This window comes from Nycticebus coucang, chromosome 6 (assembly GCF_027406575.1).
Source record: "Nycticebus coucang isolate mNycCou1 chromosome 6, mNycCou1.pri, whole genome shotgun sequence".
Classification (NCBI taxonomy): Eukaryota; Metazoa; Chordata; class Mammalia; order Primates; family Lorisidae; genus Nycticebus; species Nycticebus coucang.
In genome coordinates this window covers 23,712,600-23,726,868 of record NC_069785.1, presented here as the reverse complement: position 1 = coordinate 23,726,868, position 14,269 = coordinate 23,712,600, and the positions used below count along the sequence as shown (strand labels likewise).

The following is a 14,269-nucleotide window of genomic DNA, read 5'->3' as shown; positions in this document are numbered from 1 at the left end:
CCTAATAAAATTCAAACATGATCTTATATGCTTACTGGTCATTTATAGATACTCTCTTTCATAGAATGCCTTTTTCAAGTTCTTTTCTCTTGATAAAGGGACTCTTGAGTTTTAGCCATTCTTGTCAATCTAACTATATTCCATTGTGGTTTTAAGTTGTACTTTTTATTTTTTTAACACCTAATAAAATTCAAGCATGATCTTATATGTTTACTGGTCATTTAGATACCCTCTTTCATAGAATGCCTTTTTCAAGTTCTTTTCTCTTTTTGAGACAGAGTTTCACTTTGTTGCCCTCAGTAGAGTGCCGTGGCAGGTGTCACAGCTCACAGCAACCTCCAACTCTTGGGCTCAAGTGATTCTCCTACCTCTGCCTCCCAAGTTGCTGGGACTATAGGTGCCTGGCACAACGCCCAGCTATTTTTTTTTTTTTTACACACTTTAAAAATTTTATTTATATAAAAAACTCATTTAGTTTTAAAACCATTAACAAGAAAGTAAAAGAGAAAAGGAATGGAGAACGCCCAGCTATTTTTTTGTTGCAATTCCTCATTGCAGTTTTAGCTGGCCAGGGCTGGGTTCAAACCCGCCACCCTTGGTATATGGGGCTGGCGCCCTACCTTGTGAGTCACAGGTGTCGCCCATCTTTTCAAGTTCTTTGTCCATTTTTCTATAAAAATGTCTATTTTCTGGATCGGCGCCTGTAGCTCAAATGGCTAAGGTGCCAGCCACATACACCAGAACTGGCGGGTTGGAATCCACCCCAGGCCTGCCAAACTACAATGACAACTACAACCAAAAAAAGCAAAAAAATGGCTGGGTGTTGTGGCGGGCGCCCATAGCCCAGCTACTTGGGAGGCTGAGGCAAGAGAATTGCTTAAGCCTAGGAGCTGAAGGTTGCTGTGAGCTGTGACACCACGGTACTCTATCCAGGGTGACAGCTTGAGGCTCTGTATAAAAAAAAAGTCTGTTTTCTAAATGTACAACAAAGAGAGCTATTTATTTTTTATAGGTAGCATTTTTATATATTTGATACAACCGCTTTTAAAAGATTAAGCTTAGGCTACCCATGCAGAGGGTGCCAAAAAAAAAGTATACACATACTAAGAAAAGAAAAAACTATTAAATTTGTAATGCTCAAGTCACATCTGACTTCTGAAACTACAAGAGGTATTCAATGTGACTTATATTAACCTTTTGTTATTGGTTTATTTTACAATTTTAATAAAGCTTTTTCTTTTCTTAAAAAATGTATACATATTTTTGGTAACTTCTATTTGTAATGAAAGAAGGATATAAATAAACACTTGCATATCTAGCAATTCTATTAAATCATATTTTGCACACTTTCTTTTTTACATTGATTATTTGGGGGTATATAAAAGGCAACATTGTTTCACTTAATATTACATCTATACATAATTTGACGTAAATAATTTTATACCATTTTATCTGCATGACGTATTTCTGTCAGTCTCTTTGTTTTGTTTTCCACTAGACATCCTGAATGGTTATTTCCCAAAGAGACAGGGTCTCATTCTGTTCCCCAGGCTGGTGTGCAGTGGCATGACCATAATTCACTGAAGCCTCCGACTCTTGGGCTCCTGTCTCAGCCTCCAGAATAGTTGGGATGTATGTGTGCACCACCAGGCCCATCTAATTTTTTCTTTTAGAGACAGATTTTGCTGCACTGCCCAAGTTTGTCTCAAACAAATGGCCCTCAAATGATCCTCCCACCTCAGTGTTGAGATTATAGGCCTGAGCTACTGCACCTAGATGTTTTCCACTAAACATCCTGAACAGTTTTTGTATATGAGTAAAAATATTTCACTTTGTTGTTATTGTATCTTCAGTAAGTTACTTTGATGTTATTTTATTCCTCGGCTTGAGGAAGTTTTAACAGTTAAGTTTATACAAATAAAAACAGATTTGTTTTATTACAACTTCAATTGAGGGCAGGAAAGATTTACCTGCTAATAAGCTTGCTTTATGTAACAGTTGCACTGAGCAGCTAACTAACTCTGACCTCAATTCTAGATACAATGTGTATGTAACTAGCCTCTATCCTCATATTACAAACCAAATCCACAGTTCTACAAAGTGTTTGCTTATTTTCTAACTGGTCTGGCAATACTAGAAGGAAAATGAGTCAAAGAAAAGCTCTGAATCCAAGAGGATTTACTAGTGAAGCCACTATACTCCCTCTAACTGTAACAGGACTACTATAGTAAACAAAGTTCAAATTATAGGCTCAGCACCCGTAGCTCAGTGAGTAGGGCACTGGCCACATACACCGAAGGTGGTGGGTTCGAGCCTGGCCCGGGCCTGCTAAACAATGATGACAATTGCAACCAAAAAATAGCTGAGCGCTGTAGCAGGTGCCTATAGTCCCAGCTACTTGGGAGGCTGACACAAGAGAACCGCTTAAGCCCAAGAGTTTAGAGGTTGCTGTGAGCTGTGATTTCACAACACTCTACCAAGCGACATAGTGAGACTATGTCTCCCCCCCACCCTCCAAAAAAAGTTCAAAATATATAGACCTTCTATCTTTTCATTACTTATGCTTACTCTTCCAAGGAGATCATAATATAGTTTCCTCACATTCAAATGCACCTTTATAACCACTCACATTAAAGAAAATCTACATCACTCCCATCTTGGTCTCTTGATTTTATATATATGATAATAATTTGGAAGAAAAAAAGAAATGGTTCTGCTGCTAAAACTGAAAGAAAAAAATAAATAAATAAATCCACAACAGTCTGTACATATGGTTTATGTTTCTCTGCCAAGCTCTTAGTACAATATGGAACTAAAAACCAACGAACTTTTTAAAATTTACTGTAACACCTAACTTTAAAAATCCATGTATAAGTTTTATTTGTCCAATCACCCATGCTTTGACTTGATCAGATATGGAAAACTGTATATCCAAATAAGACTTTTTTGTCTTAGTAACGGGCAACCAGGAACAGTATAGCTTTTAATTTGAGTGCACTAGCAAAAATGTGAATAGAACTAAGTTCTAAATATACCTGAGAATTAAGATATTGCTAGTAATATTCCCAAATCCTAATCAAAATATTGTGCACTTTACCAAATTGTAATCATACACAGTCCTAAAATTAGCATTAAGCTGTTAGTCTTTCCTATCTCACTGTCTCCCTTCACTGTGTGATTGTTCATCAGATGCCACCTCACTCTTTTGTAAAGAGCAAAGCAACTGGACATTATTTTTTTCCCTTTTCTCATCTTTATTTCGCTAATTCTGTAGTTACCAAAGCCAAATTTCCTTTATCTTTAGGACTAAAATGAGTTAATTACAACTTCTCCAGATTAAAAGGACTTTTTAATAATAAAAAATCTTACACAGGCTGGGACAAGAATTCTTCAGGTGAAAAAAGTTACTCCATCACCTTCAAGCTCCAATTACTACCAAAAACACACGCACAATTTTGTACAGGTTTTAATGCAAGGAAAATAGGACAAATAAGCCGAGGATTGAGAAACAGATGAAACTACTAACTTTTATTCATTCAGTATCTTCCCCCAATTCTAAATAGTTTATAATAGTCAATCATTTATCTAATTAATGCTAATGCTATCAAGGCCAGATGGTATAAAGACAATGTATCTGCTATATAAAAGTTAACTTAAAAAAAAAAAAAAGTAATAGAAACATCAAGTTTACCTGATTCAAAGGTTGGCATTTTCAAATCACCTTGGTTCAGTTCTGTGCCATATTTTAATTTGTGATATTTTGCCCTGAAAATTTAATAATATATAGGTTAAAAAATAATTTTTTTCCTTTTGTGACTACTACATTAATGACAAAATATTACGTAAAAATGTTTCTTTAAACGTTATCTGCAAAGAACACTGAAGAATGCACCAAACTACTCTACATAGTAAAAGAAAGGTAAATTTCCCAAGTAAAACCTGTATCTAAGCGAAAAAAATGTTTTCCCTGATCTTTTTTATTCCAAAATTTACATTCTATAACAAAACACATGATTTTTTTTTTTTTTTTTTTTGAGACAGAGTCTCACAGCAACCTCAAACTCTTGGGCTTGAGTGATTCTCTTGCCTCGGCCTCCCGAGTAGCTGGGACTACAGGCAGCTGCCAGAGTGCCAGCTATTTTTTTTTTTTTTTTTTTTGGTTGTAGTTGTCATTGTTGTTTGGCAGGCCCGGGATAGATTCGAACCGGCCAGTTCCGGTGAATGTGGCTGGTGCCCTAGCTGCTGAGCTACAGGTGCCAAGCCACAAAACACATGATTTCAATTTAACTATTTAATCTCATTTTCCCTTTCTTTTCTCATGTACAAATCTAACTGAAATACCATCTTGTATTTGGGCAAAGATTTAGAAAGCTGTCAAATACATTGCACAGCGGTATAAACGAGAATACCATTGCTCTTTCTACTTTATTTATGTAAGAAAATGAGGGGTGGCACCTGTGGCTCAAAGGAGTAGTCCTACATGCCAGAGGTGGCAAGTTCAAACCCAGCCCCAACCAGAAACTGTAAAAGAAAGAAAATGAGGCACATACCTTTCTTGTTTTAATGCATACTCTAACATCTTTATTCTTCTTACTAAATCCTTCTTCAAGTTCTCCTGACCTTTTCTTTCTCCTTGTAGAAATGCTATCCGGGCCTAAAAGTATAAAAGATGCATTATTTTCATTTACCCTTAAACACACTGAGAACTGAAAAAGGAAAACAATAAATGAAAACTTTTGCACGTTTACTCATGACAGCAAGATTTGACAGAATTCATAAAACTGGTTGACCAAACTTTGTCTTTTAGATAACACGATTCCATGATCCCCTCATCCGTTTCTTCCTCTTTTTCTCTTCTTTTCTCTCTCTCTCTTTCTTTCTTTTGAGGACACAGTCTCACTTTGTCACCCTTGGTAGAGTGCTGTGGCATCATCATAGCAACCTCAAACTCTCAGGCTCAAGTGATCCTCTTGCCTCAGTTTTTCATTTTTAGTAGAGATGGACTCTTGCTCAGGATGGTCTGGAACTAGTGAGCTTGAGCTATCCATCCACCTTGGCCTCCCAGAGTGCTAGAATTACAGGCATGCAGAGCACCACACTGGGCCAATCACTTTATTTATTTTTTTATTTTTTTTTCAGACAGAGTCTCAAGCTGTCACCCTGGGTAGGGTGCTGTGGCATCACAGCTCAACAGCAACCTCAAACTCTTGAGCTTATGCGATTCTCTTGCCTCAAGCCTCCCCATTAGCTGGGACTACAGGCACCTGCCACAATGCCCAGCTATTTTTAGAAACAGGGTCTCGCTCTACCTCAGGCAGGTCTCAAACTACTGAGCTAAAGCAATCCACCTGCCTTGGCCTTCCAGAGTGGTAGGATTATAGGTGTGAGCCTCTGCATCCAGCAAAGTCCAGCTGATCTTTGACAAAGGAGCAAAGAATAGTCTTTTCAGCACATGGTACAGACCTGGATATCAATATGAAACAAATATTTATCTAGACACAGACGATATATTTTTCAAAGAATTAACTCGAAATGGAGCATAAGTCTAAATGCATAACAGAAAACTATAAAACTGTTAGAAGATAACACATGAGAAAATCTAGGTGACCTTGAGTTTGGTGATAAATTTTCAAATACAATGTGAAAAACACAGTCCACAAAAACATTGTTAAGTTGGATTTTTATTTTATTTATTTATTTATTTTTGTAGAGACAGAGTCTCACTTTATGGCCCTCGGTAGAGTGCCGTGGCCTCACACAGCTCACAGCAACCCCCAACTCCTGGGCTTAAGCGATTCTCTTGCCTCAGCCTCCCGAGTAGCTGGGACTACAGGCGCCCGCCACAACGCCCAGCTATTTTTTGGTTGCAGTTTAGCCAGGGCCAGGTTTGAACCCGCCACCCTCGGTATATGGGGCCGGCGCCTTACTGACTGAGCCACAGGCACCGCCCAAGTTGGATTTTTATTAAAATTAAGAAACTTCTGCTCTGCAAAGGGCACTGTTAAAAGAATCAAAAGGATGCCAAAGATTAGGAGAAAATATTTATAAAACACACAGCCGATAAAGGACTCCAAATATCAAAATATACAAAGAACTGCTTAAACAACTTTTATTAACAACTAGCTCTTATTAACAATCCAGTTTTGTCTGTTCAGGACAAAAGATATGAACAGATACCTCACTTAAGAAGATACACAGATGGCGAATAAGCATATGACAAGCAGCCTGATCAAGACATCCATATCTACACAAAATAAAATTAAAAAATTAGCTGGGCATGGTAATACAAGCCTTTAATCCTAGCTAGGATTGGCTCAGGTGGATGAGGCAGGAGGACAGCTTGAGCCCAGCAATTAGAGGCTACAGTGAGCTATGATCATGCCACTGCACTCTAGCCTGGGAGACAAAGCAAGACCCTGTCTCTTAAAAAAATAATAAGCATACAAAAAATGATGTTCAACATTGTATGTCCTCAGGAAAATACAAATTAGCAAATTAAATCAAGGCACACATCTACTAAAATAGATAAAACCCACAATACTGACACCATCAAATGCTGGTAAGGATGTGAAACAAGTGAATTCTCCTTCATTACTGAGGGCTGGGGGAGAATATAAAATGGTATAGCCACTTAGGAAGCACAGTTGGCAGTTTCTTACAAAATTAAACATATTTTACTATATGATCCAGCATACTTCTTGGTACCTACTCAAAATTAGCTGAAACCTTACGGCCACACAAAAACCTGCACTGGAATGTTCACAGCTGCTTTGTTCATAAATGCCAAAACATGGAAGCAATCAAGATATTCTACAGGTGAATGGATAAAGAAACTGGTATATTCACGTAAGGGAATATTATCTAGTGCTAAAAAGAAATGAGCTATCAAGTTATGAAAAGACATGGATATTAAATGCATAATACTAAGTTAAAGAAGCTAATCTCAAAAGGCTACACACGGTATGATTCCAACTATATGCATTGTGGGAAAGGATAAACTATGGAAACACTAAAATGATCACAGGGTGAGAAAAGGGAATGAAGAGGCAGAGCACAGAGGACTTTTAGAGTGTTAATACTTTTCAATACTGTAACAGATACATGTCACTTGTCCAATTTGTCCAAACCTATGGAAACTACAACACCAAGAGAGAATCTTTTTTTGAGACACAGTCTCAAGCTGTCGCCTTAGGTAGAGTGCTGTGGCATCACAGCTCACAGCAACCTCAAACTCTTGGGCTTACGTGATTCTCTTGCCTCAGCATCCCAAGTAGCTGGGACTACAGGCGCCCACAACACCACCCAGCTATTTTTTGGTTGTAGTTGTTATTGTTGTTTGGCAGGCCTGGGCTGGATTAGAACCTGCCAGCTCCGGTGTGTGTGGCTTGTGCCCTAGACACTGAGTTATAGGCGCTGAGTCACCAAAAGAGGTTCTTAACCCTAATGTAAACTATAGACTTCTCTTTTTCTTTTTTCTTTTACTTTTTGAGACAGAGTTTCAGTTTGTTGCCTTCAGTAGAGTGCCATGCCTGCTGTCACAACTCACAGCAACCTCTAACTCTTGGGCTTAGGCAATTCTCTTGCCTAGCCTCCCGAGTAGCTAGGTCTACAGACACCCGTCATAACACCTGGCTATTTTTTGTTACAGTTTGATCGAGGCCAGGTTCGAACCCCCCATCCTCGGTATATGGGGCCGGCGCCCTACCCACTGAGCCACAGGGACCGCCCAGCTGACTTTTCTTGATAATAATGGGTCAAAGTAGCTTCATCAATTGTAGCAAATTGTCCACTCTGGTGTAGGACAATGGGAGAGACTATGCATGTGTGGGAGCAGAGACTATGTAGGAAATTGATATACCTTCCTCTCAATTTTGTTGCGAACCTAAAATTGCTCTTCTAAAAGGTCTATTTTCAAAGAAAAAAATGAGCTATCAAGTCACAAAAAGACATGAAGAAATCTTTTTTTTTTTTTTAAGAGATAAGAGTCTCACTCTATTGCCCTTGGTAGAGTGCCGTAGCATCACAGCTCACAGCAACCTCCAGCTTTTGGGCTTAGGCAATTCTCTTTCCTCAGCCCCCCCAAGTAGCTGGGACTACAGGTGCCCACCACAACGCCCAACTATTTTTTTGTTGCAGTTTGGCCAGGGCCGGGTTCGAACCTGTCTCCTTCGGTATATGGGGCTGGTGCCCTACTCACTGCACCACCCATACATGAAGGAATCTTAAATGAATATTTAAGTGAAAGAAGCCAATCTGAAAAGGCTAACTACAACATGATTCCAACTGTATGACAATCTGAAAAAAGGCAAAACTACAGAGAAAGCAAGAGAATCAGTGGTTGCCAGAGGTTCGAGAGTGGGGAGGAAGATGAATAGATGAAGCACAAAGGGATTTTTTTAGGGGCAGTGAAATGATTCTGTCTTGATACTAAAGTGGTGGATACATGACATTATGTGTTTGCCAAAAACCCACAGACCTGAATGAAGTAAACGAACTTCAGTTAATAATAATGTCTCAGTATTGGCTCGTTAACTGTAGCAAAAGTATCACACTAATACAAGATGTTAATAATAAGGAAAGTGTCGGGGGAGGGAGCATATGGGAGCTCTAGTCTATCTGCTCAATTGTTCTGTAAAATTAAAACTGCTCAAAATAATGTCTTAATTAACAAGTGTTGGCAAGGATATGAAAAAACTGGAACCTCGTGGAAAATGTTCCAACCACTAGAAAACAGTATAAAGGTTCCTCAGAAAATTAAAAATAGCAGTACCATGTAAGTCAGCCATCCAGCTTCTGAGTTTATATCCAAAGGAACAGAAAGCAGAGTCTTGAATAGATATTTGCACACTCATGTTCACAGCAGCACTACTCACAACAGCCAAGAGGTGGAAGCAACCCAAATGTTCACCAACAGATGAACGGACAAAATGTGGTATAAACATACAATGGAATATTACTCAGCCTTCAATAGGAAAGAAATCCTGCTGTTTGCTACAATGTTGGGGAAGCTTCAGGACATTATAAGAAGTGAAATAGCCAGTCACAAAAACATGAATACTGTGTGATTTTACTTACTTGAGGTACCCCAAGGAGTCAAATTAACAGAAAAGTAGAAAGATCAAGATTGGAGGGAGAGAGAAAAGGAGAGCTGTTTTAATAGTGCAGAATTTCAGATTGAATTAAAAATACAATAAAGTAACACACCACCAGACTAAATTTTTAAAAATATGCAAGACTATAATATTTGTTTTAGAAATATTTGAATCAACATAAACTCTTATAAACTACTTAACAGAACTGTAAACTGGTATCGTCTCTTTTGAAAAGTTTTGCATTATCAATTAAAGACGAACATATAAACACCCTAAAATCAAAATTCCCTAGGAAAATACTCAACAGAAAAACACATATATACATGTATCAGGCCAGCCGTGGTATCTCATGCTCGTAATTCCAACAGTTTGGGAGGCTGAGGCCAGAGGATTGCTCAAGGCCAGGAGTGCAAGACCAGTGTGACCAACACAGCAACACAATTTCCATAAAAAAGTTTTTTCAATTAGCCAGGTATAGTGGCACATGCCTGTCATCCCAGCTGATGGAGGAGATCACCTGAGCCCACGAGTTTGAGGCTGCAGTGAACTATGATCATACCACTGCATTCCAACCTGGACAGCAAAATGAGACCTTGTCTCTAAAAATATAAAATAAATAAATGTGTTAGGAGATAAGGTAAAATAATACTTCCAGGCCCATTATTCACCACAGTCAAAGGTGGCAAACAATCTAAGCACTCATAAACTAGAATATAAACTGTGGTCCATTCATATGAATACTACACGTATGAAATGCTGTATAGCCAAAGAATTTAACAAAATACAGCTGCATACAAAAGATTAACCAACATGTTGAGGGAAAAACAATCAAATCACAAAAGAATGTTGTATATAATTTCATACATATAAAGTTCACTATCAGGCAAAACTAAACTGGTAACATATTAAAGAAAAAGAAGAAAGTAGCTATTAAAGGCTGGTGGTTACCTCCATGGGGGAAGGAAGCGAACTGATTTGGAAGGGTAGATTTTAAGGCTTCTAGGATGCTGACAATGTTCTATCTCTTGGACCTCTCTAGGGATAGTATTATGGTTGTTCACTTTATAATGCAGAAGCTTTCTGACTTGTGATGATTTAACTTTTTTTTCTTTTTTAGAGACAGAGTCTCACTTTGTTGCCCTGGGTAGAGTGCTGTGGCATCACAGCTCACAGCAACCTCCAGCTCTTGGGCTTAGGCAATTCTCTTGCCTCAGCCTCCTGAGTAGCTGGGACTAGAGGGGTGCACCACAATGCCCAGCTATTTTTTGTTGCAATTTGGCTGGGGCCGGGTTCAAACCCATCACCCTTGGTATATGGGGTCAGCACTCTAGTCACTGAGCCACGAGCACTGCCGATTTTTAACGTTTTAACAACATTATGCATTCAGCAGAAACTATACTTTGAATTTTTATCTTTTCCCATACTAGTAATACGCTTAAGAGGTTATAAAATAGGCTTTGCGTTAGATGATTTTCCCCAACTCTGAACACATTTAAAGTAGTCTAGGGTAAGCTAAAATGTTCCTTAGGTTAGGTATAATAAATGCAATGCATTTTTGACTCTCAAGACTTTCAACTTATAGTAGCTTTATTGGGAATGTAATCCCACTGTAAATTGAGGAACACTGTGATTGGTTAAACTGTACAATTGAGTTTTATTTGCTTTTCCATACATAAATTGTATTTCACAATTTTAAAAGGTTTTCTAAAAAATCTCAACCCTAGCGTGGTGTGCATAGCTCGTGGGTAGGGTGCCAACCACATACACCCAGGCTGGCCGGTTCGAACCCAGACCAGGCCAGCTAAACAACAACAACTGCAACAAAAGAATAGCTGGGCATTGTGGCAGGTGCCTGTAATCCCAGCTACTTGGAGTCTGAGGCAAGAGAATCACTTAAGCCCAAGAGTTTGAGGTTGCTGTGAGCTGGGACGCCACAGCACTCTACCCAGGGTAACACAGTGAGACTCTGTCTCAAAGGGGGGGGGGGGGGCAGCACCTGTGGCTCAAGGAGTAGGGTGCCAGCCCCAAATACTGGAGGTGGCAGGTTCAAACCCGGCCCCAGCCAAAAACTGCAAAAAAACCTTCAACCCTAAGGATTAGCTTTAAGAAGTATGTTTTAGAGGGTGTGGTGGCTCATGCTTATAATCTAAGCACTTTCGGAGACGGAAACTGTAGGACTGCTTAAGGCCAGTTCGAGACCAACCCAAGCAAGAGAGAGACAACTTCTCTACAAAAAATAGAAATATTAGCCAAGCATGGTAGCATGGGCATATAGTCCCAGCTACTAGGAAGGCTGAGGAAGGAGGATCACTTGACCCCAGGAGGCTGGGGTTGCAGTGACCTATGATCATGTCATTACACTTTAGCATGGGCAACAAAGTGAGAGACTGTCTAGGGGGAAAAAAAAAAATATATATATATATAGTAAATTCCAACCAGTTCTCTCAAGCAACTGGCATGTGACCAGCTTAAAAGAAAAAATTCAGAGTTCAAGCTTGGTGTGATGTGCTGTAAACTGACACTCTGTGTGTCATTCTCATGGTTCCCATGAGTTCTCTGTTAACAGTTTAGGTGTTAATGCATGTTACTTGAAGTTAAAAAAATACAGTAGTGAAGTTGAAAAGTGTATTGACCACCATTTAGCTAAAATTGTACGCTGCATTTATAAGGCTATTTAATAATACAGTAAAGCTGTTTTATTATACAGTAAGTGAAGTTTGTCTTTATGTGTCTTAATTTGCTTTTAATTAGTGTATTTCAATATTAACATCAAGTCAATACAGAATTTATGGTGTGATATGGTATAGTATGAAATATAAAATGAGCTAGGCCTATTTATAATAGAAACTCTCAGCTGGACAAGAAGGCTAATGCCTGTAATCCTAGCACTCTGAGAGGCCAAAGCAGTGGATTGCTAGAGCTCCAAAGTTCAAGACTAGCCAAGCAAAAGCAACACCTTGTCTCTACTAAATAGAAAAACTAGCCAGGTGTGGCAAACACCTGTAGTCTTCAGCTACTTGGAGGTTGAGCCAAGAGGATAGCTTGAGCCCAAGAGTTTGAAGTTGGCATTAGCTATAATGACACCATAGGACTCTACCCAGGGTAATAGAATGAGACTATGTCTAAAAAAAAAATAAAGTAAGGTGGTGCCTGTGGCTCAGTGGGTAGGGTGCTGGCCCCATATACTGTGGGTGGTGGGTTCTAACACAGCCCCAGCCAAACTGCAACAACAACAACAACAACAAAAAATAGCCAGGCGTTGTGCCGGGAGCCTGTAGTCCCAGCTACTCAGGAGGCTGAGGCAAGAGAATAGCCTAAGCCCAAGAACTGGAAGTTGCTGTGAGCTGTGATGCCATAGCACTCTACCAAAGCAATAAAGTGAGACTCTGTCTCAAAAAAAAAAAGTAACCCTCAAGCAACTGGAAACTACATTTATCCAGAATCTACCAATCCCCATAGGCATGAGAAAACGGGGAGATTACTACATATTTTTATTGAAAAAAATAAGAAAACCTAAGTCCTTTAGATAAGAAAAAGCTTCTACAATGAAATACATGTGCGTTTCTTTCAATAAAGGACTTTTTAACGTAATGAAAATTTCAGATTTTTAAAATCTTCCTAATGGACAAATTTTATTGTTTATAACTATTTTTAACTTAAGAATATAAAGGTTTGAGTAGGTGACTAACTTGAAATTCATTACTACAAACATGTTGTACAGGCAAAAATTAACTTCCGTAAACTGGTTCCCACATCCAATTTCTGTTGAAAATTCAGGGTAACAAATCTTATTGCTGATTTTCAAGAATAGCTTTTCTTCCTTTGAATAAAAGATAAAATCGATCACTTGGGACCATATTTTATACATCCTCTGAATTTATTCCATAATCAACATGTAATTACCACATGAGAATTACTTGCCATTTTATTAGTATTTGACAACAGGTAATTTTAAAACTGCAAAGACCACTAGAGGTCATCAGTGCAACGCTCTCAACATTGATTCAGCTGGATACCTAGTAAAGGTTGTTTCTTGACTATAGTTTCCAAAGTTTCTTTAAAAAAAAAAAAATAACATGCTTATAACAAAGAAACACATTACTTTATAAAAACTGTTCTACTCTAAAAGTTTCCTTACATTAAATAAATTTTGTAACTAAAGATAAACACAAGATATGAATTTTATTTAATGATTTTAAAACTTCTTTAGTACTTAACTGAAGAACTATTTTTATGTTCTAAAAAATATTTAGAAACTGTAATACTAATTAGAAGCAAACGTTTAACAACCAAGGAATCAAAAAGAAATTTCTAAGTATTTTAGATTTGGAAGCAACTTCATGACAAATTCAGGTTATGGCAATTAATAATAAAATCATTACCACCACTATTTAAAACAGCAGGTTCAGCTCAGTGCCTGTAGCTCAAGCAGCTAAGGTGCCAGCCACATACACCAGAGCTGGCAGATTCTAATCCAGCCCAGGCCTGCCAAACAACAATGACAACTACAACCAAAAAATGGCGTTGTTGCAGGTGCCTGTAGTCCCAGGTACTTAGGAGGCTGAGGTAAGAGAATCACTTAAGCCAGGAATTGAAGGTTGCTGTGAACTGTGATGCCACAGCACTCTACCCAGGGCAACAGCTTGAGGCTCTGTCTTGAAAAAATAAGTAAATAAATAAATAAAAATAAAACAGTAGGTTCTAAAGAAATGTTAGTACCCAGGCCTCTTAACAGTCAACTAAAACTACACATGTGAATTCAAAGCATTTTAGTATGTGGGGCCAGGCAGGGTTCAATATGTAAATTTCTTTTTTTGAGACACAGTCTCACTATGTCGCCCTTGGCCCTGGACAGAATAGAATTAAACACTTTCCGACCTGAGCTGCAGGGCCATTTCCCCTATCAGACTAGGTACTTAACTTAAAACATTCTACTCATTTTAAGACTTCCAGCTACTGAGGTCATGCTTCCCTCTTTTCCCAACCATTCTATTTTGCAGCAAGCTAGGAATCCAAATTATTTCTATGTTAAAATTAAATGGACTATATTGCTTTTAACTTATTTGTTACTTAAATCTTTGAAAAGAGAATGAAATTATTTTTTATATGGTGGCGTATACATTTTAAAAACTAAAGTTTATGTATAGTAAACTTAACATGTGTATGTTAAATTCTGT

General features: G+C 38.3%; 1 protein-coding gene across 3 annotated transcripts in view; it reads right to left on the bottom strand.

Moving 5' to 3' along the window:
• STRN3 (striatin 3) overlaps nucleotides 1-14,269 on the bottom strand; it is a 103,659-nt gene that overhangs the window by 56,566 nt on the left and 32,824 nt on the right. For all 3 annotated transcript variants that reach the window (XM_053594905.1, XM_053594906.1, XM_053594907.1), the window contains exons 2-3: nucleotides 4,551-4,654; nucleotides 3,692-3,765 (exon numbers count right to left, since the gene is read on the bottom strand). In XM_053594905.1, coding sequence (XP_053450880.1) covers nucleotides 3,692-3,765; nucleotides 4,551-4,654 — 178 coding nt within the window. The remainder of the gene's footprint in view (nucleotides 1-3,691; nucleotides 3,766-4,550; nucleotides 4,655-14,269) is intronic.